Source organism: Phyllobates terribilis, unplaced genomic scaffold (genome assembly GCF_046119375.1).
Source record: "Phyllobates terribilis strain yellow unplaced genomic scaffold, ASM4611937v1 Scaffold_2__4_contigs__length_985480577, whole genome shotgun sequence".
NCBI classification, from domain to species: Eukaryota; Metazoa; Chordata; class Amphibia; order Anura; family Dendrobatidae; genus Phyllobates; species Phyllobates terribilis.
In genome coordinates, this window is record NW_027362762.1 from 854,420,376 (window position 1) to 854,447,262 (window position 26,887).

Below are 26,887 nucleotides of genomic sequence, written 5' to 3' on the forward strand. Positions count from 1 at the left end.
GCCTCGCTCTTCCACGCTGCCCTGGTGCGGTGGCAGGGGGTAATAGGGTTGGGGTTGATGTCAGCTTATAATGCCAGCTGACATCAAGCCCAGGTTAGTAATGGAGAGGCGTCTATAAAACACCCCCATTACTAACCCCATAGTCAAAGTTAAAAAAAACACAAACACCCAGAATAAAGTCCTTTAATTGAAATAAAGACACAATTCTTTATTGTTCTAAATTAAACCATACTTACCATCACGCCCATTCCAGCTGAAGCCAACGATCTCCTGCAATAAAAGAAAAATAATAAAGCAACCTCATCCTTACCTTTCGATGGTTCCCAGGACAGCTCCAGCTCTGCTACATCGAGATGACAGGCTGGACCGCAGCAGAAAGCTGCCATCCAGCCTGTCATCCCGCAGACACTGAGAAGCGCAGGCATGCTTGCGCTCCTCAGTGTCTCTCTGTGACGTCATCCAGATGAGCCGAGTTCATGTCCAATGAACTCAGCTCACCTCATGCACGTCACTGACAGCGTGGGAAAATTCTCCTGCACTCAGCGCTTCAGCGTGAGAATTCTCCCACGCTGTCAGTGACATACATGAGGTGAGGTCATGTCCAATGAACTCAGCTCACCTCATGCACGTCACTGACAGCGTGGGAAAATTCTCACGCTGAAGTGCTGAGTGCAGGAGAATTTTCCCACGCTGTCAGTGACGTACATGAAGTGAGCGGAGTTCATTGGACATGACCTCGGCTCATCTGGATGCCGTCACAGCCAGACACTGAGGAGTGGAAGTATGCCTGCGCTTCTCAGTGTCTGCGGGATGACAGGATGGATGGCAGCGTTCTGCTGCGGTCCAGCCTGTCATCTCGATGTAGCAGAGCTGAAGCTGTCGTGGGAGCCATGGAAAGGTAAGGATGAGGTTGCTTTATTATTTTACTTTTATTGCAGGAGATCGTTGGCTTCAGCTGGAATGGGCGGGGTGGTAAGTATGGTTTAATTTAGAACAATAAAGAATTGTGTGTTTATTTCAATTAAAGGACTTTTTTCTTGGTGTTTGTGTTTTTTTAAATACTTTACTAGAAATTCATGGTGGTCATGTCTAATATTGGCGTGACCCCATGAATTTTGGGCTTAGGGCCAGCTGATAATGCCAAGCTGGCCTTAACCCCTTTATTACCCAGTGAGCCACCGCACCAGGGCCCTGGATGAGTTGGGTACAGCGCCAGAAGATGGCGCTTCTATGAACGCGCCATTTTCTGGGGCGGCTGCGGACTGCAATTTGCAGCGGGGGTGGCCCAGAAAGCTTGGGTCTCCCTGCGCTGCGGATTCCAGCCCCCAGCTGCCTAGTTGTATCTGGCTGGGCACAAAAATAGGGCGAAGCCCCACGCATTTTTTTTTTAAATTATTTCATGAAATTCATGGAATAATTAAGAAAAAAAGGGCTTCCCTATATTGTTGTGTCCAACCAGGTACAAATAGGCAGCTGGTGGTTGGGGGCAGCCCATTCCTGCCTGCTGTACCTGGCTGGACACAAATATAGTGCGAAGCCCCACGTCAATTTTTTTTTAATTATTTCATGAAATAATTTTTTTAAAAAAGGGCTTCCCTATATTGTTGTGTCCGGCCAGGTACAAATAGGCAGCTGGTGGTTGGGGGCAGCTTGTTCCTGCCTGCTGTACCTGGCTGGACACAAATATAGGGCGAAGCCCAACGTCAATTTTTTTTAAAATAAGTCCTTTATTTTAACACTAAATGACATTTGAGGAGTTAATAAAGATGCAGTCCCTAAATTATTATTTATTTTTTAATTAATTTTTCCCAAAACTTTTGACGTGGGCTTCGCCATATTTTTGTATGCCAGCCAGGTACAGCATCCAGCTTCTATGAACGCGCCATTTTCCGGGGTGGCTGCGGACTGCAATTTTCAGCGGGGGGAGAGAGGGGGGCAGAAAGCTTGGGCCTCCCTGCGCTGCAGATTCCAGCCCCCAGCTGCCTAGTTGTACCTGGCTGGACACAAAAATAGGGAGAAGCTTCACGTATTTTTTTTTTTTAATTATTTCATGAAATTCATGAAATAATTAAGAAAAAAAGGGCTTCCCTATATTGTTGTGTCCAACCAGGTACAAATAGGCAGCTGGTGGTTGGGGGCAGCCCGTTCCTGCCTGCTGTACCTGGCTGGACACAAATATAGTGCGAAGCCCCACGTCAATTTTTTTTAAATCATTTCAGGAAATTCATGAAATAATTTAAAAAAATTGATGTGGGGCTTCGCCCTATATTTGTGTCCAGTCAGGTACAGCAGGCAGGAACGGGCTGCCCCCAACCACCAGCTGCCTATTTGTACCTAGCCGGACACAACAATATAGGGAAGCCCTTTTTTTCTTAATTATTCCATGAATTTCATGAATTTAAAAAAAAAAAACGTGGAGCTTCGCCCTATTTTTGTGTCCAGCCAGGTACAACTAGGCAGCTGGGGGCTGGAATCTGCAGCGCAGGGAGGCCCAAGCTTTCTGGGCCCCACCCGCTGCAAATTGCAGACCGCAGCCGCCCCGGAAAATGGCGCGTTCATAGAAGCGCCATCTTCTGGCGCTGTACCCAACTCATCCAGGGCCCTGATGCGGTGGCTCACTGGGTAATAAAGGGGTTAAGGCCAGCTTGGCATTATCAGCTGGCCCTAAGCCCGAAATTCATGGGGTCACGCCAATATTAGACATGACCACCATGAATTTCTAGTAAAGTATTTAAAAAAAACACAAACACCCAGAAAAAAGTCCTTTAATTGAAATAAACACACAATTCTTTATTGTTCTAAATTAAACCATACTTACAGTCACGCCCATTCCAGCTGAAGCCAACGATCTCCTGCAATAAAAGAAAAATAATAAAGCAACCTCATCCTTACCTTTCCATGGCTCCCACGACGGCTCCAGCTCTGCTACATCGAGATGACAGGCTGGACCGCAGCAGAACGCTGCCATCCAGCCTGTCATCCCGCAGAGACTGAGAAGCGCAGGCATACTTCCACTCCTCAGTGTCTGGCTGTGACGGCATCCAGATGAGCCGACAATGAACTCGGCTCACCTCATGTACGTCACTGACAGCGTGGGAGAATTCTCCTGCACTCAGCGCTTCAGCGTGAGAATTTTCCCACGCTGTCAGTGACGTGCATGAGGTGAGGTCATGTCCAATGAACTCGGCGCACCTCATGCACGTCACTGACAGCGTGGGAGAATTCTCACGCTGAAGCGCTGAGTGCAGGAGAATTTTCCCACGCTGTCAGTGACGTGCATGAGGTGAGCTGAGTTCATTGGACATGACCTCGGCTCATCTGGATGACGTCACAGAGAGACACTGAGGAGCGCAAGCATGCCTGCGCTTCTCAGTGTCCGCGGGATGACAGGCTGGATGGCAGCGTTCTGCTGCGGTCCAGCCTGTCATCTCGATGTAGCAGAGCTGAAGCTGTCCTGGGAACCATGGAAAGGTAAGGATGAGGTTGGTTTATTATTTTACTTTTATTGCAGGAGATCGTTGGCTTCAGCTGGAATGGGCGTGGCGGTAAGTATGGTTTAATTTAGAACAATAAAGAATTGTGTCTTTATTTCAATTAAAGGACTTTTTTCTGGGTGTTTGTGTTTTTTTTAAATACTTTACTAGAAATTCATGGCGGTCATGTCTAATATTGGCGTGATCCCATGAATTTCGGGCTTAGGGCCAGCTGATAATGCCAAGCTGGCCTTAACCCCTTTATTACCCAGTGAGCCACCGCACCAGGGCCCTGGATGAGTTGGGTACAGCGCCAGAAGATGGCGCTTCTATGAACGCGCCATTTTCCGGGGCGGCTGCGGACTGCAATTTGCAGCGGGTGGGGCCCAGAAAGCTTGGGTCTCCCTGCGCTGCAGATTCCAGCCCCCAGCTGCCTAGTTGTACCTGGCTGGACACAAAAATAGGGCGAAGCGCCACACATTTTTTTTTTTAATTATTTCATGAAATTCATGGAATAATTAAGAAAAAAAGGGCTTCCCTATATTGTTGTGTCCGGCTAGGTACAAATAGGCAGCTGGTGGTTGGGGGCAGCCCGTTCCTGCCTGCTGTACCTGGCTGGACACAATTATAGGGCGAAGCCCCACATAATTTTTTTTTAATTATTTCATGAATTTCCTGAAATAATTAAAAAAAAATTGACGTGGGGCTTCACACTATATTTGTGTCCAGTCAGGTACAGCAGGCAGGAACGGGCTGCCCCCAACCACCAGCTGCCTATTTGTACCTAGCCGAACACAACAATATAGGGAAGCCCTTTTTTTCTTAATTATTCCATGAATTTCATGAAATAATTAAAAAAAAAAAACGTGGAGCTTCTCCCTATTTTTGTGTCCAGCCAGGTACAACTAGGCAGCTGGGGGATGGAATCTGCAGCGCAGGGAGGCCCAAGCTTTCTGCCCTCCCCCCCCCGCTGAAAATTGCAGTCCGCGGCCGCCCCGGAAAATGGCGCGTTCATAGAAGCTGGATGCTGTACCTGGCTGGCATACAAAAATATGGCGAAGCCCACGTCAAAAGTTTTGGGAAAAATTTATTAAAAAATAAATAACAATTTAGGGACTGCATCTTTATTAAGTCCTCAAATGTCATTTAGTGTTAAAATAAAGGATTTATTTAAAAAAAAAATGGCGTGGGATCCCCCATAATTTTAGTCTCTAGCGGAGGTTAAGCAGACGGCTGGGGCAGATGTTTGAAGCCTGGGAAGTGGGTAAAACCCACGGAGCTTCCCAGGCTACTAATATCAGCCCTCAGCTGAATACCTAGCCTTTACTAGCTATTAAAATGGGGGACCCCCCCCAAAAAAATGACGTGGGGTCCCCTCTATTTTAATAGCTAGCAAAGGCTAGGCAGACAGCTGGGGGCTGATATTAATAGCTCAGGAAGGGTGCCATGAATATTGGCCCCCTCCCAGGCTAGAAACACCAGCCGTCAGCCGCCCCAGAAATGGCGCATCCATAGGATGCGCCAATTCTGGCACTTAGCCTCGCTCTTCCACGCTGCCCTGGTGCGGTGGCAGGGGGTAATAGTGGTGGGGTTCATGTCAGCGCCAGCTGCCATGAAGCCCAGGCTAGTAATGATGGCCGTCTATATGACACCCCCATTACTAACCTACAAAGTGTTAAAAAGAAAAAACACACTACACCCAGAAAAAAATAATTTATTTGAAATAAAACACCATTTTATTTAATTCTTAGTTTACTAAAAAAAAAATAGTTACCTGTCCACGTTCCTGCGCTGATCTCCCATGCACAGCTGTCACATCTGGAGATGGTGACAACTGTGCATGGCTGCTGTAAGCTCAGGCTGCCGGGAACACGTCCGCTCCCGGCAGCGGGAGCCACTGACTGAGGTCACCGGAGTGCATTCAGGCAGCGCAGCTCCGGAGACCTCCTTTACGGCAGTGCTGTACCGTGGGAATTTCTCACGATACAGCAGTGCCGTAAAGGAGCTAACTGGAGCAGCGCTGCCTGAACTCCGGTGAACCCTTACGGCCCCGTCATTCTAGCGGCGGCAGCGGTTCAGAGCGGTCACATTCTATGTGGCTGCTCTGAACTGGAGATCTTCGTGGGACACTCGTGGACTACTACGGAGGGGTAAGGATAAGGTTGTGGTTTATTATTTTATATTTTATTACAGGAGATCGATGGCTTCGGGGAATTAGGTGTCTTGGTGAGTATAGGTGTAGTTTTTTATTTTTTACTTTATTTTAGGTGGCGATCGGCGGGGACAGGTAATGTATGAACTAATTTCTTTTAGGTAACCACTGGCCACCAATGACATGTATTTAACATTTATTGGGGACACAGTAGGGCAATTTAAATAGCAGGATCAGGCTGATGGGAACTACTGCTCCCATCCAGCTGATCCTGCTGGCAGGAGTGGACGGGGGACAGACATAGGCCGATGGGAGTAGTAGTGTCACATCGGCCTATGTCTGCCCGCACACACACCCGCACACACACACCCCGCACACACACACCCCGCACACACACACCCCGCACACACACACACCCCGCACACACACACACCCCGCACACACACACCCCGCACACACACACACACCCCGCACACACACACCCCGCACACACACACACCCCGCACACACACACACCCCGCACACACACACACCCCGCACACACACACACCCCGCACACACACACACCCCGCACACACACACACCCCGCACACACACACACCCCGCACACACACACACCCCGCACACACACACACCCCGCACACACACACACCCCGCACACACACACACCCCGCACACACACACACCCCGCACACACTAATCATGACGGGTCTGGGAGGTGAGGCTGACCTGTGCGGCCGTGGGAAAGTTGATGTGAGTTCAAGCAGTCAAGCATGAACTCACATGAACCCTCTGAGGGCACCGCGGCTACTTCAAATGAACAGCTGATCGGCATCACCTGATACCTCAGCTGTTCATTTGAAATAACCGGCGGGAAAGCACAGCACAGAACGGGAAAGCCGGCGGTGAAGTCTTTTCACTGCCGGCTTCCCCGCCCGGGTCCTTCGCTCCTTGGTGCTGCGCTCCCCGCCCGGTCCTAATTTACGATCGGGATGGGAGGTGGCGAGGGGAGCGGAGGATCGGGGTGGGAGGCTGCGGGGAAGCAGTATGGGGCTGCGTGATTGTTTAAAAGCCGGCGGCTTTTTACCGCGCCGGCTTTTAAACAATCAGGAGAATTCTCCCACGCTGGGATGGCATTCTGATGACAAGCTGGATCGCAGCTGAGCGCTGCCATCCAGCTTGTCATCCTTCAGAGACACTGCAGAGCGCAGGCATTATGGGAACTTCCGATTCCGGTATTCGATATTATAAAAGTATCGGAATTAAGTATCGGAATTCCGATACAGTGAATATCGGCCGATACCCGATATTTCAGTATCGGAATGCTCAACACTAGTGGTCAGATAACTTTAACAGCACATCATTAGAGATGTCTCGCTGATGACTCACTGTTCCTGTGACCACTGCAGCCAATCAAAGGATTCAGCAGTCCCATCATATCCAAATGGTGCAGTTATCACTTTCAAAGCCAATCACACTGTTCTGGATGAGATAAGTATGCCTCCATTTGTTACTTTAAAAAGATTTTATTTTTTTTTATGCTGAACTACTCCGTTAAAAAAAAAAAAAAAAAACACACAGGTCAACAGTGGCCAGTTTTTCCTTTAGTTTTATTCCTGCTGTTCCAGTTTTTTTTTGCAAATCTGCCTTACGGTTCAATAGACAGAGCTTTTATTTTTAGTGCTACTTAGTATTGGTCTTTGCCAAGGGGGTGTGGCTCTCAGAGTAATTATACAGAGCAACTTAAACACAGCCCCCAGAGAATCCCGCGAGACACGCCCCCCCAGAGAATTCCGTGAGACACGCCCCCCCAGAGAATCCCGTGAGACACGCCCCCCAGAGAATCCCGTGAGACACGCCCCCCAGAGAATCCCGTGAGACACGCCCCCCAGAGAATCCCGTGAGACACGCCCCCCAGAGAATCCCGTGAGACACGCCCCCCCAGAGAATCCCGTGAGACACGCCCCCCCAGAGAATCCCGTGAGACACGCCCCCCCAGAGAATCCCGTGAGACACGCCCCCCAGAGAATCCCGTGAGACACGCCTCCTAGTAAAGACCATAAAAATTAGCACTAAATAAAAAGGCCCATATTTCTTGATCATAAATACGGTGTCCACGCTTTTCTTTATAATATATGACCACCAGCAGGTCACAGGGTCTACAATGTAAGTAGCTTTACTATTTTATATACTCATTCCATGTACTGTTATCCCAGTGCAAGCTTGGACTGGCCCATAGGAGAACAGGAGAATCCTTTGGTGGGCCCCTGTGTAAGAGTTACCACCACCCTCTTACAGTGGGTACGGAAAGTATTCAGACCCCTTTAAATTTTTCACTCTGTTTTATTGCAGCCATTTGGTAAATTCTAAAAAGTTCATTTTCTTTCTCATTAAAGTACACTCTGCACCCCATCTTGACTGAAAAAAAACTGAAATGTAGAAATTTTTGTAAATTTATTAAAAAAGAAAAACTGCAATAAAACAAAGAGTGAAAAATTGAAAGGAGTCTGAATACTTTCCGTACCCACTGTATATGAGCAGTACTTGGCACAATATACTTGAGTCACTATGTACAGACAAAGGGGGCACCTTATTCATTAATCAATCTACTCAGATCATTTAATATAATTTTGTGATTGAGTATAATGTCACATTTGCATGTAGCTGAAAAGTGGGGTCCTGGAGTTGGTTACTGGTGGGCCCTTGGCACCCTAGTCCAACATAGTCCCAGTGCCTGGATATGGATGCATTTCAGATGTATAGAGTAATTTCAGCACACAGAAAGGATCCTCCTACACACAGATTACTCTTTACAGCATCGCTGTAGAATTGCCCGCATCCACGCAATCCAACAAAACTGAAAGCTAAATGTATTTCTGATCCAGATAGTCTGGTTGACAAACAAAAAAACTGGACCTACCCCAACAATTCAGTAAATTGTAATTGGGCAAAGCCCGATGGTATTTACTGTCATCACCCTGATGTGCCGCTGCTGTGAAATGCAATTGTCGCTGTACGAGTTACAGAGAAAGACATCAAAGTGGAACAGGACATCCATATAATTTACTATAGAAATTCAATTCAGAAACATTGGGCCTGAGCCAGCAGTACCACAGGCAAAAAGCTGCATTCATTCCCTGAAAGCATTACCTGCTAGAAGCTGAAAATCACTCATTCAACTAAGGGCATCATTTTACAAAAATAAAAGTTGATGCCAACTCCTATCAGGAAAGCAAGAATTCTACAGATGTAGTAACGTTCTAGTACTGCGGAATGATGAGATTTCAAGAATATTGAACTATATTTAATACAAATAATATGAATATTTATTAATAATAACATTACTCAGTCTAGTTCAGTGCTGTTTCCATATGACAGCATGCTGCCCGCAGCTATCACCCCAGCTTATTACATGCTCATCTATTCAGTTTAATGACAACATTATGATTATGTATGCAGAAAGCTCCCCCTAGTGGTTGCAGCAATAAGTCTGATATTTTTTTTTATTTAAAGGGAACCGGTCGACTTATGCTGGCCAAACTACAGGCAGTATGAATCATACCCTAACTTCATGATTGTAGCCAGGCATATACTTCTCTCTGAAATGATCCAGTGTTTAAGAAAAAATATAGTCTGGTGATCCGTCCAGGGGCTGTAGCCAGTGACTTAACTAATCCAGTGCTACTCACGAGCTGCATTCTCCCCACTCCGAGTGACTGACAGGTCTCTCTTTATGTCCACAAATAAGAAACCTGTCAATCACCTGGAGCAAAGCAGGGAGAATCCAGCTGAGGCGGCACTGGGCTAGTCTAGTCACCAGCTACGAATCCCGGACAGATTATCAAACTAGGTTTTCTCTGAAATGCTGGAGTGTTTCAGACAAAAACATATGAATGTAATCGTGCAGCCGGGCTTTGATTCATGCAGCCTGTGGTGTGGACAAAATAAATTTGCCGACAGTTTCCCTTTGACTCTGGATTATCTCTAGAGAACCAGGAAATTTGCTAAAGAAAGAAAACTATCTATCTATATACATACACCTACAGTGGGTACGGAAAGTATTCAGACCCCTTTAAATTTTTCACTCTTTGTTTCATTGCAGCCATTTGGTAAATTCTAAAAAGTTCATTTTTTCTCCTCATTAATGTACACTCTGCACCCCATCTTGACTGAAAAAAAACACAAATGTAGAAATTTTTGCAAATTTATTAAAAAAGAAAAACTGAAATATCACATATATATATATTTATATATTACAGACCAAAAGTTTGGACACACCTTCTCATTGAAAGATTTTTCTGTATTTTCATGACTATGAAAATTGTACATTCACACTGAAGGCATCAAAACTATGAATTAACACATGTGGAATTATATACTTAACAAAAAAGTGTGAAACAACTGAAAATATGTCTTATATTCTAGGTTCTTCAAAGTAGCCACCTTTTGCTTTGATGACTGCTTTGCACACTCTTGGCATTCTCTTGATGAGCTTCAAATGTAGTCACCGGAAATGGTTTTCACTTCACAGGTGTGCCCTTTCAGGTTTAATAAGTGGGATTTCTTGCCTTTATAAATGGGGTTGGGACCATCAGTTGTGGTATGCGGAAGTCTGGTGGATACACAGCTGATAGTCCTACTGAATAGACTGCTAGAATTTGTATTATGGCAAGAAAAAAGCAACTAAGTAAAGAAAAAAGAGTGGCCATCATTACTTTAAGAAATGAAGGTCAGTCAGTGCGAAAAATTGGGCAAACTTTGAAAGTGTTCCCAAGTGCAGTTGCAAAAACCATCAAGCGCTACAAAGAAACTGGCTCACATGAGGACCGCCCCAGGAAAGGAAGACCAAGAGTCACCTCTGCTTCTGAGGATAAGTTTATCCGAGTCACCAGCCTCAGAAATCGCAGGTTAACAGCAGTTCAGATTAGAGACCAGATCAATGACACACAGAGTTCTAGCAGCAGACACATCTCTTCAACAACTGTTAAGAGGAGACTTTGTGCAGCAGGCCTTCATGGTAAAATAGCTGCTAGGAAACCACTGCTAAGGACAGGCAACAAGCGGAAGAGACTTGTTTGGGCTAAAGAACACAAGGAATGGACATTAGACCACTGGAAATCTGTGCTTTGGTCTGATGAGTCCAAATTTGAGATCTTTGGTTCCAACCACCGTGTCTTTGTGCGACACAGAAAAGGTGAACGGATGGACTCTACATGCCTGGTTCCCACCGTGAAGCATGAAGGAGGAGGTGTGATGGTGTGGGGGTGCTTTGCTGGTGACTCTGTTGGGGATTTATTCAAATTTGAAGGCATACTGAACCAGCATGGCTACCACAGCATCTTGCAGCTGCATGCTATTCCATCCGGTTTGTGTTTAGTTGGACCATCATTTATTTTTCAACAGGACAATGACCCCAAACACACCTCCAGGCTGTGTAAGGACTATTTGACCAAGAAGGAGAGTGATGGGGTGCTGCGCCAGATGACCTGGCCTCCACAGTCACCAGACCTGAACCCAATCGAGATGGTTTGGGGTGAGTTGGACCCCAGAGTGAAGGCAAAAGGGCCAACAAGTGCTAAGCATCTCTAGGAACTCCTTCAAGATTGTTGGAAGACCATTTCCGGTGAGTACCTCTTGAAGCTCATCAAGAGAATGCCAAGAGTGTGCAAAGCAGTCATCAAAGCAAAAGGTGGCTACTTTGAAGAACCTAGAATATAAGACATATTTTCAGTTGTGTCACACTTTTTTGCTAAGTATATAATTCCACATGTGTTAATTCATAGTTTTGATGCCTTCAGTGTGAATGTACAAATTTCATAGTCATGAAAATACAGAAAAATCTTTCAATGAGAAGGTGTGTCCAAACTTTTGGTCTGTAATATATATATTATATATATACATACACATACATACGCATGTACTGTATATGTATTTTTGAGTAAAATGTGCATTGCTGTTTTAGTCTATAAACTACTGACAACATGCCTCCGAAATTCAAAGCTAAAAATTTTGTATTTATTTGCAGCAAATGATAAAGCGTCAAAATACTAAAAAAGAAACAGTGCTTTCAGACCTCAAATTACTCATGTTTTAACTCAGGAAGGGTTCAGAAATCAATATTTGGTGGACTAACCATGATTTTTAATAACAGCTTTCTTGCATCTTGGCATGCTTTCCACCAGTCTTTCCATGCTTTCCAATAGAAAACTGTTCAGTGGTCTCTTAATTTTTGGCAGAGCTGTGTGTGTGTGTGTGTGTGTGTGTGTGTGTGTGTGTGTGTGTGTGTGTGTGTGTGTGTGTGTGTGTGTGTGTGTGTGTGTGTATATACACAAACACACACACACACACACACACACATACACACTTTACATATATACATATACACACACCTATATATAATTTTTTTTTCAAATTATATAATATACCTACTAAGCTAGGTTCAAGAAATAAAAACAAGCAGACGATTCTGATTAAGATCTCCTTAAAATTACCTTGAAGACTTTTTCAGAAATTCTAACAGATAAATTGCAGACCAAAAGAATTTGCCTTAAAGGGGTTGTCCAGTACTATTTAAAATATGCCAAAGCATTTCTATGATGAAAAGCAGCTTCTTTGTAATTACCTCCCTCTGCCTTTTCTGCCTGTGAGTGGCGCTATCACTGGCCGCTCACAGGCATCACGTGACCCTCGGCTGCAGCCGGCTCTGACATCCGCTGACGTCACGACAAGTCCAGGCTGCAGCCGAGGGTCCCTCTTCCGCGTTCCACGGTGGCTGCTGGGTTGTGGACGGGGTTACCCAGCACATCACACCCGGCATCCACCACACGGTCTCCCTCTCCCCATTCATTGGGAAAGCGCGCGGTGGATGCTGGGTGTGACACGCGGGGTAACCCCGTCCACAACCTAGCAGTCACCGCGGGGACCCCAGCGGTGAGTCATGCCTCAATAGACGGGATGTCCGCACGGGGTCACGTGCTGCCTGTGAGCGGCCAGTGATAGCGCCGCTCACAGGAAGAAAAGGCAGGGTGGTAGTTCTAAAGAAGTTGCTTTTCATCATAAAAACGCTTTGGCTTATTTTAAATAGTAGTGTACAACCCCTTTAAATTGGATATGTAAAAAACATAGTCTGAAGGACCCTATATAAATTAGATAACTGATGGCCGAACACTCATTTGGCCAACAGCTATCTCCCCCGACTCCCCCATACACAGTCGGGCTCAACCGAGCATTCCTGTGTTCTCTACGAGAGAACTACAGAACTAGACCTGGCTGATGTGTACACCCTTAACTTAGCTAGAATTTTGTTAAGGATTTCAATTTGTCTTAGCACAATCTGATTAAATGATTGCCAACAAGCCTTAATGTGTCGCAATTCACATGACAACCACTGGATGGCCACACAGACATGTGCAGCATGGACCTCTTGTGACAGAGTATCACGAAACCATGTCATGTTTAGCTTTGTAGAGAAAATGTTTTTAAATACCATAAAAGTCTTCTGTGATACAAACAGCATTTATGCACAGTGAAAGCCTAACTTTTTATCTTGTGCATAATGCCAGGCCTGGCCTCCTGGAGAAATGTATTGCATATACTGTCAGATGCCTCACAAGTATCAGTATTACATAATAATGGAAATATACCCTCTTTTCATCTGTGACAATATAGTTGCGCCCATGTTTCTTCGTAAGGTGAGGAACCAAGACATCGAATCGTCTCCGGAATTCACAAAATACCATGTGATCTGGATAACCTACAAAACAGAAATACAACAGGACACATGATGGCGACATACTAATAGGTACCTATGTGCTTTATATATGAACACCGCAAAGTGCTTTATGCAATAAAAGAAAAAATTGTCCAGAAGTCATTTATAATGCCTCACACCTCCCCCCCCACTCTCCACCACTTTTCCAATTAAAAAAGAAAGGCGAGTCCAGCGATATTCAGAAGGAAGTTACTTTTTTTTTTTTAAAGGGGTAGGCCAAGAAAATTATTTTAATTGCCCCGAGCATTGACTCAGGATTTACAGATTTGTAATGTACGTACAGTAAAAATTCTGCCCTATTTTCTGTGTGCTGGTCACAAAGGCTGTGACTTCACTCTAGGGACCTTTGTTACACCAACCTATGTGGTTTTCAGCCTGACCTGTAATGCCCAGGATACATACCCATACCTTCACTGCTGACGTTAGTATATGGGCAGTGTGGAAGTTCTACGATCTCACACACGATCCCTGTTCTTTCCCCTACACAGGAGATGCAGAAGTGGTTGCATCACACATGCAAAATCTCCACTGTGTCCTGCAATGGATCAAGAGTCAAACATGAAGGAATGAGGAGAAAGATCCCTGCTGCGTCCTGCATTGGATCAGGAACTGTGCTTGGAGGAGAGAAGAGCACAATCGCAGCTGTGTCCTCCAATGGATGAGAAGTTGAAAATGAAAGAGGCGCACAATCTCCACTGTGTCCTTCATTGGATGAAGAGTCGAACAAGAAGGAGTGAGGAGCACAATCTCTGCTGTCTCCTGCGTTGGATCAGGAATCAGGCATTAAGCAGTGAGGAGCACAAAATATCAGCTGTGTCCTGCATTGGATCAGGAGTCGAACATGAAGGAGTGAGGAGCACGATCTCCACTGTGTCCTGCATTGGATTAGTGTCACAGGTGTGTCAGAGGTGATGGACGTCGCCCTGCAGTTGGTGGCAGGAGATCTCTATGTTTGGCATTACAGACATCTTAGAGGCTGTTTCTAGGACCCAGCAGCTACCTCCCTCTGGTTACTTAACTCATTGGCCTGGGTGTATAAATACCTGGTGTGTTCTAGAGGGAGGTGCCGGCGATATTCATTATTCATTGTGAAGGATTAGCAAGAGCAGTACCTTTACTTCTCTGGAGCTTGTGAACATATTTGTGCATTTGTCTTGAGTCATCTAAAGCTAAGCACTTTTCCCCTGTTCGTCCTTCCTTGTTGTCTATAGAGTTTAGTGGAGATTGACTAGTGCTCCTCTCCTCCCTTCCCTACCTTGAGCCAAACTCCAGGGAAAGACAGGGCGAGGTACGCATGCAGCGATTGGTTAAGAGCCAATACAGGGACGTTAGAGGGGACAGGGTGACGCTAGATCAACCTAGGAGGTCTCCACTTTCCCCCTTTCCCTCTTCCCTTTGCGATGCACCAAGTCTTTCCCACACCTTGCGTGACAATCAGGAATTGCGCTTGGAGGAGTGAAGAGCACGATCTCCACTGTGTCCTGCATTGGATCCGGAGTCAAACATGAAGGAGTGAGGAGCACAATATCTGCTGTGTCCTGCATTGGATCAGGAATTGCTCTTGGAGGAGTGAGAAGCACGATCTCCACTGTGTCCTACATTGGACCAGGAGTCAAACATGAAGGAAAGAGGAGCACGATCCCTGTTGTGGGAATCAGGAGTCAAACATGAAGGTGTGAGGAGCACGATCTCTGCTGTGTCCTGCACTGGATCAGGAATTGCGGTTTGAGGAGTGAGAAGAACGACCGCGGCTTTGTCCTGACTAACTTCTGCCAATGACCAAACTAATATGGTATACATAAGTGTGTGCTTACTTGTGGCACAGGTCGATATGGAACAGCAGTTCATGAATACAATAGAACGCTCATAACATGTAGAATGTACCCAAAGGGATGGCAGCATTTCTAACTGCAATATTTAATTACCTAAAATGGCCCTAACTACTGTGCTAATGCATATAAGACACATTTTAAACATTTTAAGAATTTTTCAGAGATCATGGAAAACGCTTAAGGCATGTGGTCTGTAGAGGAACAATGCACTACTCCCACTGGGCCCAACACTTGGATGGTATTCTATAGTTGGCAATTGTTTCCTGATGTATTAATATTTTATATATTGACATTTTCTGACTTTAATGTATCTAAAAACTCTTCTTTTTAAGCACTTATTTCCAGAAACTGTGTCAATCTAGTCTGTGACTGCAGCTCATTTCAGTTCAAGTAAGTGGAGCTGAGCTGTAGTAAGAAACACAATTCATAGACAAAAGTACTATTGCTTAAATCAGGTTTATGTATTACATGCATTTTCCCAAAATTTTTGGCAATTTTTTTTTTCATATCACAAACTTTATTACAAAACCAAATTGGTAATCTAGCAATTTTCACACTAGCCCCTGGGGCTTTTTAGACTTGTACTTCTTGTCCTTTCAGGAAGAGTTTTCAGAAGGTTCCTTATCAGCAGAGACACAATTACAATGACCGGTAACTCCTCTATACACAGTTGATAACACATGATACATAAATCACAAAAAGAGATATCACAGCTCACCCTACTCCTCCTCCCTTCACTATGACTTTTGCACATGCACATTAGATGCTTCCATAAAAAAGATAGGGGCGGGATCTTTTGCTGTGGCTAATGTACATGTGTGGTTTCCAGAAAAGACAGGAAATATTGATTTAGTACATCCCCAGAATATATACATTTATATGATACCGCTTGGTTCTGATGACCTCTTTACAAGCAGCCAAAAGGAAGAAAAGCTCCGATGAGGGAAAAGGAACAAGTGGATAAACTTGTCTTCTCATGACTTTACACCCTATTTTGGTTGGAGAAAGTGTACAAAACAATAAAGAAAATTGTTGTTGGAAGCACAGGGCATTTCTAATTGTCCTTAAAACTCTGCAACGATTTGTTTCACATACATTATCACTTCCAGGTCTTTGTGTAACAAGCGGGAGCGGCACTCAGGGTCATGTTTGTGCGGAGGTGTCTGCAAACATAACGTGAAAACAACCTGAAATTTGTTTATACGCGAGATTGAGGAGCTGAATGCGATTGTGTGTATGTGTGTAATTAAATCAAGCACTGAGCTGGTTATTGGAAAAGCAGCTCCGGCTCGCAATTGTTTGAGAATTCCACTTCAATTGACTGTTGAGACCTGGACGCTTATGTTCTGTCTCCTAATCTGTCGCTGTCTATTGACTGATTCATCTTCCAGCGTCAGCTCAGTAGGAAGCCTATATTGATCAAGTCGCTCAGAGATGTACATTGATTTTCTTTTTGGAGGGGGGGGGGTGGCTGTTTGTTTATTTTTAACAGGTTTTGGCTATTTTTTCCATTTATTTTTTTTTACTATTTTTTACTATAATGAGCAGCATTCTTAAATGCACAATCTTCTATTGACAATGAGCGAGCAGAGAAGCGAGCAGAGAAGTGAGCAGGTGATCCAGTGCCTATAAGCGTGTGAGAATGGCAATGTTTCATTTAAAAAAGGCTAGTGAAAACATATTAAAATGGACACAGTCACCAAAATATGTAATCTAAGTGTGCTGTACAAATGTCCTGATAATATGGAACTATAGTCCAGTAAAAGACGCTAAAAGGGCTATATCATAGCCCCATCGAAAAGGGCGCCTGGCCATGTCTCATTTAAAGGGAATCACTTTGTGCTTATGATTTTGGAAATGGAGTATTAACTTGCAAAGCTGCTACAGGGCCAAGCAAGCCCAACCTGTTACTGGTAAGTAAAGGATGTGTCGTTCCGGACGTTCTACCTACTTGACTGAAAACAGGCAAGAACTAGGAAGTGTTCTAAGACAAGTGGTGGCAAACAATACCAGGGTCAAGCTGGCAATGTTTTTGCACACACTACATGTAAAAGCACCATTCCAGTTTTTCTTTTTTTTATTTCAGTGTTGGAGTGGTGCTACTAATATAAGGTCCCTGCCCCCGGTCTTATGCTTACCAGCTGCTATCTTCATCTTTTATCGGCGCCGCTCTGGTCATCTTCTGCAGGTTGTGACCTACAGGGGTGCTGCAGTGTTTGCTCGGTGATCCGGAAGTCACAACTCAATGTAAGTCTATGGGAGCCAGAACGAGTGCAGAACGAGACTCTCATAGGCTTACACTGAGAGCTTGTGACCGTTACCTTCTGGTCAGTCAGAAATTTTGGTTACAAAATGGCAGCAAGGGACCAGAGCAGCAGCGGAAAGAGCTGAAAACAGTGGCTGGTAAGTAGAAAGCTACGGACAGGAAATGTAGATTAGAAGCACCACTTCAGCACGGAAATTTAAAAGAAAAAAACAAATTATATTATAGATAGATAGATTACCAAATATCACATGGTGATCTCTTTGACCTGATGATACTGGTGACCTGATGATACTGGTGTACTTAAATATATGTGTGTAATTATATATATATATATTTTGTGACAGTCACTGGTATAATATATGAGAGGAGGTATGTGTCACGCAGGTTGCTAGCCTGTGTGAACTGAAACCAATAAACTTTATATAAAGTTTATGTACAGTACAGACCAAACGTTTGGACACACCGTCTCATTTTAATATTTTTCTGTATTTTCATGACTTTGAAAATTGTACATTCACACTGAAGGCATCAAAACTATGAATTAACACATGTGGAATTATATACTTAACAAAAAAGTGTGAAACAACTGAAAATATGTCTTATATTCTAGGTTCTTCAAAGTAGCCACCTTTTGCTTTGATGACTGCTTTGCACACTCTTGGCATTCTCTTGATGAGCTTCAAGAGGTAGTCACCGGAAATGGTTTTCACTTCACAGGTGTGCCCTGTCAGGTTTAATAAGTGGGATTTCTTGCCTTATAAATGGGGTTGGGACCATCAGTTGTGTTGTGCAGAAGTCAGGTGGATACACAGCTGATAGTCCTACTGAATAGACTGTTAGAATTTGTATTATGGCAAGAAAAAAGCAGCTAAGTAAAGAAAAACGAGTGGCCATCATTACTTTAAGAAATGAAGGTCAGTCAGTGCGAAAAATTGGGAAAACTTTGAAAGTGTCCCCAAGTGCAGTTGCAAAAACCATCAAGCGCTACAAAGAAACTGGCTCACATGCGGACCGCCCCAGGAAAGGAAGACCAAGAGTCACCTCTGCTTCTGAGGATAAGTTTATCCGAGTCACCAGCCTCAGAAATCGCAGGTTAACGGCAGCTCAGATTAGAGACCAGGTCAATGCCACACAGAGTTCTAGCAGCAGACACATCTCTTCAACAACTGTTAAGAGGAGACTTTGTGCAGCAGGCCTTCATGGTAAAATAGCTGCTAGGAAGCCACTGCTAAGGACAGGCAACAAGCAGAAGAGACTTGATTGGGCTAAAGAACACAAGAAATGGACATTAGACCTGTGGAAATCTGTGCTTTGGTCTGATGAGTCCAAATTTGAGATCTTTGGTTCCAACCACCGTGTCTTTGTGCGACGCAGAAAAGGTGAACGGATGGACTCTAGATGCCTGGTTCCCATCGTGAAACATGAAGGAGGAGGTGTGATGGTGTGGGGGTGCTTTGCTGGTGACACTGTTGGGGATTTATTCAAAATTGAAGGCATACTGCACCAGCATGGCTACCACAGCATCTTGCAGCGACATGCTATTCCATCCGGTTTGCGTTTAGTTGGACCATCATTTATTTTTCAACAGGACAATGAACCCAAACACACCTCCAGGCTGTGTAAGGGCTATTTGACCAAGAAGGAGAGTGATGGGGTGCTACGCCAGATGACCTGGCCTCCACGGTCACCAGACCTGAACCCAATCGAGATGGTTTGGGGTGAGCTGGACCGCAGAGTGAAGGCAAAAGGGCCAACAAGTGCTAAGCATCTCTGGGAACTCCTTCAAGATTGTTGGAAGACCATTTCCGGTGACTACCTCTTGAAGCTCATCAAGAGAATGCCCAGAGTGTGCAAAGCAGTCATCAAAGCAAAAGGTGGCTACTTTGAAGAACCTAGAATATAAGACATATTTTCAGTTGTTTCACACTTTCTTGTTAAGTATATAATTCCACATGTGTTAATTCATAGTTTTGATGCCTTCAGTGTGAATGTACAATTTTCACAGTCATGAAAAAATTAGAGAAATCTTTAAAGAGAAGGCGTGTCCAAACTTTTGGTCTGTACTATATATATATACACACACATATATATATATATATATATACACACACATATACACATGTGTATCTATCTATACACATATACACCCAGGGTGATCATAGAAGATTATTGGGTTTTGCATTTATATTACTACTTAGATATAAATTTAACCCGTTTGTAATAATAACGTATCAAAAGGTCACAACTCAACGTTTGGAGCTCGCTTGCGACTCACCAGGTGGCAGGGCAGCGTCAGATCCTAAAATGGCGACTATGAAAGAGACAGCGTTTTGTGTTTTAGAGTATGAGAAGTGTAAACTGTTACCGTGCAGTGAGCGCTCTGAAGACAGTATGGACGTGACCCACCTAGTTACTAGAGCATTCTGCGGAGGTATCGAAAATTTAAAGGGATTTTCCCACGAACAAAAGTTGATTTTAATCAATAGATCTTGGAATAATAATAATTTCCACAACTGGATGCGTTTAAATAAAATGTTCCTGTGCTGAGATAATCTTATAAATGTGCCCCTGCTGTGTACTGTGTAATGGCTGTGTCTGACAGTACAGGAACATGGTCTGATCATACCACATCTCCTGGGCAGGGAGGAAGCAAAAGAGTATACAGACAGGACAGTATGGAATTACACCGGATTCTTTTTGTGAGGTAAAAAATTTCCCTTCCTGTTTTTAAACAATGTTTTACTTCAAAAGAAAGAATTATTTGAAATCCTGGGGGGACATGCTGCAGTGTGTTTGGGTCGAACTGGATTACTGAATAGATGTGTGTCGTGAAAAAAGGAGGACACATAGAACATTTGTACACATTATGTGCTAAGTTGGAGAGTTTATATTTACTATCATGTGCCAGTATACTAGTATTAAGTGTTTGTGAGAGAACTTCACACTCTGCTACTAGCTACTGTACCAGTAATCAATTTTCGGCATCATTTACTTAAAAAAAAAACAACAAAAAAAAAAAGGCAAAGCAAGATGCCTCTATACGTGCCCCAACCTGACTTTAACACTGCACGATTTTCTGCTATAACCCAGTTCACTTACTTTGAAGCAGAGGATCTAGCATTCTAACATTTTTTTTTATAGGATAGGTACTACCTAACATATGCTGCATCTCGCTGGTGGTCCAGGTGCTGAGAACCCCACTGTATGCTGACAAAACTGTTCCGAAGCGCACAACTTGTCAGGCAGATGCACTCAGATCCATTGAGCCCATACTCCGTGTATAGGCTCACAAGACTTTCTATTGAGCTCTTGCTCCTCTCTATGCGTCCACTAAAGCCAGGATCTCAGCCATACAATCAAAAGCTGCTTTTTGAGTAATTGGGTATTACCTAGAACTTTATAAAAAAAATAATAAAAATAAACACAAATCTAGGTACTCTTCAAGATCTACATTACATCATCCCCCCCACATTTAGGAATTTTGTCTAAAATAAAAAAAAAATACAATTGAGGGTCGCCCATAGTGGCAACATTTCTCCAGACATCTCTTCTTTACTCTCTGGCGTTATCAGTGTATTTGATGAAGGTCCAGACTGAAACATCATTTTTTTGTTACACTAGATTTGTTGAATAAATGACTTGATTGCATTTTTCATTGATAAAGGAGTGCAGAGTTCTTTACTGAACTAAGGAAAAAAAAAAAACTAAAAAAAAATGCAGACAAGTGTGCATTGAGCCTTAACGTTATGATATTTGGGGAGAGAGTCTCAGAAGTGGATGCTTTGAGTCGATCTTAGAGGTTTGATACTCTGTTTCTCAAGTAGTTTCAGCTGAAATATGGCTGAATTTCAGAGATAAGCTTTAGCTGCAGATGTCATGTCTAGTGGAACTGGAATTTGCAATCAGTAGTAGATCAGTAATTACCTTGTCTATACATGCGAAGAGCATCCAAAAGGCGGGACCCTCGAACCTGAGCTCGCAGCAGAGGAACATCGACTTGCATCAGCTCCGCATCACAACGTTCTCCTGACAGGTCTGACTCGCTGGAGCCAACTCGTGCAGATGGTACCAGCCGGGCCTCGCTGGTAAAGGACTCTGCTTTGGGCAGGAAGCAGTAGACAAAGTGAATTTTGGACTTCTTAATTGTGTCAATTAGAGCATCCTAAAAAGAACAAGAAAAACCAGAATTAATAAAAGAAATACTATGAAGAACAGGACAAGACACTGCAATTAGACTAGAGGAGCACATCCCTTTGAAAGATTAATGTAATTATTACACATTCATCATTTCAAGGCCATGAAGGAAATTAATGTGTTTTCTGTAACAATAACTATTATGTCGGCCATGCAAAGTAATTATATATTTTGAGGCCGTCACAATGCCATGGGGAATTTTGCACATAATTTAGGCATGAGCAATCCCATGTAGGTTTTATTACCATGCAGGTGGTAGAACGAGGCCTATCATAATGGATGGACATTGCAATAGTGGTTTCTTCTAGGTTTTTAAGAGAATTTCAATTTTCTGGACTTACACAAAGCAGGCAGTTTGTGGCGTCCACTTTGTCATCGATATGTTGGTGACTTACAGTACAGTGCAAAAATTTTTAGGCAGGTGCTACAAAAGTAAAAATGCTTTTTTTTTATCAACTAACAAAATGCAAAGTGAATGAACAAAAAGAGAACTTTACATCAAAATCAATATTTGATGTGACCGCTAGTGTTGAGCGATACCTTCCGATATCAGGAAATATCGTATCGGATTGGATCGGGCCGATACCCAAAAAGTATCGGATATCGCCGATTCCGATACCGGAAACCAATGCAAGTCAATGGGACACAAATATCGGAATGAAAATAAACCCTTTCTTTCCTTGTAGGTTAATTCTACATGAAGGAAAACAACTAAGAATAATGTAGAATGACATGAAAAGCCGGCAATTCATCAGCGGCATACACCGGTACCCGACAATTTACAACAGAAAGAATAGAGCTTCACACATAGATTAGATAGATAGAAACATGTCAGTCACATATATATGAAGTACAGTGACAGTGTTGCTTACTGTACTTGTCATTTAGTGTAAAGGATTTATTAAAAAAAATATTAGTGTTTTCATGCACCGTCTCTTTAAAAAAGCCGGCCGGCAATTCAGCAGCGGTACCCGACAATTTATAACAGACAGAATAGAGCTTCACACATAGATTAGATAGATAGAAACATGTCAGTCACATATATATGAAGTACAGTGACAGTGTTGCTTACTGTACTTGTCATTTAGTGTAAAGGATTTATTTAAAAAAATATTAGTGTTTTCATGCACCGTCTCTTTAAGAAAGCCGGCCGGCAATTCAGCATCTGTACCCGACAATTTAGAATAGAAAGAATAGAGAATCACACATAGATTAGATAGATAGAAACATGTCAGTCACATATATATGAAGTACAGTGACAGTGTTGATTACTGTACTTGTCATTTAGTGTTAAAATAAAGGATTTATTTAAAAAAAAATTGGCGTGGGGTTCCCCTTAATTTTAGGCTCTAGCGGAGGTTAAGCAGACAGCTGGGGCAAATGTTTGAAGCCTGGGAAGGGGGTAATACCCACGGAGCTTCCCAGGCTACTAATATCAGCCCCCAGCTGAATACCTAGCCTTTACTAGCTATTAAAATGGGGGAACCGGCCCCAAAAAAAATAACGTGGGGTCCCCCCTAATTTAATAGCTAGCACAGGCTAGGCAGACAGCTGGGGGCTGATATTAATAGCCCAGGAAGGGAGCCATGAATATTGGCCCCCTCCCAGGCTAGAAACACCAGCCGTCAGCCGCCCCAGAAATGGGGCATCCATAGGATGCGCCAATTCTGGCACTTAGCCTCGCTCTTCCACGCTGCCCTGGTGCGGTGGCAGGGGGTAATAGGGTTGGGGTTGATGTCAGCTTATAATGTCAGCTGACATCAAGCCCAGGTTAGTAATGGAGAGGCGTCTATAAGACACCCCCATTACTAACCCCATAGTCAAAGTTAAAAGAAAACACAAACACCCAGAATAAAGTCCTTTAATTGAAATAAAGACACAATTCTTTATTGTTCTAAATTAAACCATACTTACCATCACGCCCATTCCAGCTGAAGCCAACGATCTCCTGCAATAAAAGTAAAATAATAAAGCAACCTCATCCTTACCTTTCCATGGTTCCCACGACAGCTTCAGCTCTGCTACATCGAGATGACAGGCTGGACCGCAGCAGAACGCTGCCATCCAGCCTGTCATCCCGCAGACACTGAGAAGCGCAGGCATGCTTGCGCTCCTCAGGGTCTCTCTGTGACGTCATCCAGATGAGCCGAGTTCATGTCCAATGAACTCAGCTCACCTCATGCACGTCACTGACAGCATGGGAAAATTCTCCTGCACTCAGCGCTTCAGCGTGAGAATTCTCCCACGCTGTCAGTGACATACATGAGGTGAGGTCATGTCCAATGAACTCAGCTCACCTCATGCACGTCACTGACAGCGTGGGAAAATTCTCACGCTGAAGTGCTGAGTGCAGGAGAATTTTCCCACGCTGTCAGTGACGTACATGAGGTGAGCTGAGTTCATTGGACATGACCTCGGCTCACCTGGATGCCGTCACAGCCAGACACTGAGGAGTGGAAGTATGCCTGCGCTTCTCAGTGTCTGCGGGATGACAGGATGGATGGCAGCGTTCTGCTGCGGTCCAGCCTGTCATCTCGATGTAGCAGAGCTGAAGCTGTCGTGGGAGCCATGGAAAGGTAAGGATGATGTTGCTTTATTATTTTACTTTTATTGCAGGAGATCGTTGGCTTCAGCTGGAATGGGCGTGATGGTAAGTATGGTTTAATTTAGAACAATAAAGAATTGTGTGTTTATTTCAATTAAAGGACTTTTTTCTGGGTGTTGTTTTTTTAAATACTTTACTAGAAATTCATGGTGGTCATGTCGAATATTGGCGTGACCCCATGAATTTCGGGCTTAGGGCCAGCTGATAATGCCAAGCTGGCCTTAACCCCTTTATTACCCAGTGAGCCACCGCACCAGGGCCCTGGATGAGTTTGGTACAGCGCCAGAAGATGGCGCTTCTATGAACGCGCCATTTTCTGGGGCGGCTGCGGACTGCAATTTGCAGCGGGGTGGCCCAGAAAGCTTGGGTCTCCCTGCGCTGCGGATTCCAGCCCCCAGTTGCCTAGTTGTATCTGGCTGGGCACAAATATAGTGCGAAGCCCCACGTCAATTTTTTTTTAATTATTTCATGAAATAATTTTTTTAAAAAAGGGCTTCCCTATATTGTTGTGTCCGGCCAGGTACAAATAGGCAGCTGGTGGTTGGGGGCAGCCTGTTCCTGCCTGCTGTACCTGGCTGGACACAAATATAGGGCGAAGCCCCACGTCAATTTTTTTAAAAATAAATCCTTTATTTTAACACTAAATGACATTTGAGGAGTTAATAAAGATGCAGTCCCTAAATTATTATTTATTTTTTAATTAATTTTTCCCAAAACTTTTGACGTGGGCTTCGCCATATTTTTGTATGCCAGCCAGGTACAGCATCCAGCTTCTATGAACGCGCCATTTTCCGGGGTGGCTGCGGACTGCAATTTTCAGCGGGGGGGGGGGGCAGAAAGCTTGGGCCTCCCTGCGCTGCAGATTCCATCCCCCAGCTGCCTAGTTGTACCTGGCTGGACACAAAAATAGGGAGAAGCTTCACGTATTTTTTTTTTTTAATTATTTCATGAAATTCATGAAATAATTAAGAAAAAAAGGGCTTCCCTATATTGTTGTGTCCAACCAGGTACAAATAGGCAGCTGGTGGTTGGGGGCAGCCCGTTCCTGCCTGCTGTACCTGGCTGGACCCAAATATAGTGCGAAGCCCCACGTCAATTTTTTTTAAATCATTTCAGGAAATTCATGAAATAATAAAGAAAAAAGGGCTTCCCTATATTGTTGTGTCCGGCCAGGCACAAATAGGCAGCTGGTGGTTGGGCGCAGCCCGTTCCTGCCTGCTGTACCTGGCTGGACACAAATATAGTGCGAAGTCCCACGTCAATTTTTTTTTAATTATTTCAGGAAATTCATGAAATAATTAAAAAAAAATTATGTGGGGCTTCGCCTTATATTTGTGTCCAGTCAGGTACAGCAGGCAGGAACGGGCTGCCCCCAACCACCAGCTGCCTATTTGTACCTAGCTGGACACAACAATATAGGGAAGCCCTTTTTTTCTTAATTATTCCATGAATTTCATGAATTTAAAAAAAAAAAACGTGGAGCTTCGCCCTATTTTTGTGTCCAGCCAGGTACAACTAGGCAGCTGGGGGCTGGAATCTGCAGCGCAGGGAGGCCCAAGCTTTCTGGGCCACCCCCGCTGCAAATTGCAGTCCGCAGCCGCCCCGGAAAATGGCGCGTTCATAGAAGCGCCATCTTCTGGCGCTGTACCCAACTCATCCAGGGCCCTGGTGCGGTGGCTCACTGGGTAATAAAGGGGTTAAGGCCAGCTTGGCATTATCAGCTGGCCCTAAGCCCGAAATTCATGGGGTCACGCCAATATTAGACATGACCACCATGAATTTCTAGTAAAGTATTTAAAAAAAACACAAACACCCAGAAAAAAGTCCTTTAATTGAAATAAACACACAATTCTTTATTGTTCTAAATTAAACCATACTTACCATCACGCCCATTCCAGCTGAAGCCAACGATCTCCTGCAATAAAAGAAAAATAATAAAGCAACCTCATCCTTACCTTTCCATGGCTCCCACGACGGCTCCAGCTCTGCTACATCGAGATGACAGGCTGGACCGCAGCAGAACGCTGCCATCCAGCCTGTCATCCCGCAGACACTGAGAAGCGCAGGCATACTTCCACTCCTCAGTGTCTGGCTGTGACGGCATCCAGATGAGCCGACAATGAACTCGGCTCACCTCATGTACGTCACTGACAGCGTGGGAGAATTCTCCTGCACTCAGCGCTTCAGCGTGAGAATTTTCCCACGCTGTCAGTGACGTGCATGAGGTGAGGTCATGTCCAATGAACTCGGCGCACCTCATGCACGTCACTGACAGCGTGGGAAAATTCTCACGCTGAAGCGCTGAGTGCAGGAGAATTTTCCCACGCTGTCAGTGACGTGCATGAGGTGAGCTGAGTTCATTGGACATGACCTCGGCTCATCTGGATGCCGTCACAGCGAGACACTGAGGAGCGCAAGCATGCCTGCGCTTCTCAGTGTCTGCGGGATGACAGGCTGGATGGCAGCGTTCTGCTGCGGTCCAGCCTGTCATCTCGATGTAGCAGAGCTGAAGCTGTCCTGGGAACCATGGAAAGGTAAGGATGAGGTTGCTTTATTATTTTACTTTTATTGCAGGAGATCGTTGGCTTCAGCTG

The 26,887-nt window shown here is 44.3% G+C and overlaps 1 protein-coding gene across 19 annotated transcripts in view; it reads right to left on the minus strand.

The window, feature by feature from the left end:
- The window catches only part of MYO18A (myosin XVIIIA), a 386,801-nt gene that overhangs the window by 134,061 nt on the left and 225,853 nt on the right, over positions 1 to 26,887 (minus strand). For all 19 annotated transcript variants that reach the window (XM_073667936.1, XM_073667934.1, XM_073667935.1 and 16 more), the window contains 2 exons: positions 21,419 to 21,656; positions 13,269 to 13,378 (listed from right to left, as the gene is read on the minus strand). In XM_073667936.1, coding sequence (XP_073524037.1) covers positions 13,269 to 13,378; positions 21,419 to 21,656 — 348 coding nt within the window. The remainder of the gene's footprint in view (positions 1 to 13,268; positions 13,379 to 21,418; positions 21,657 to 26,887) is intronic.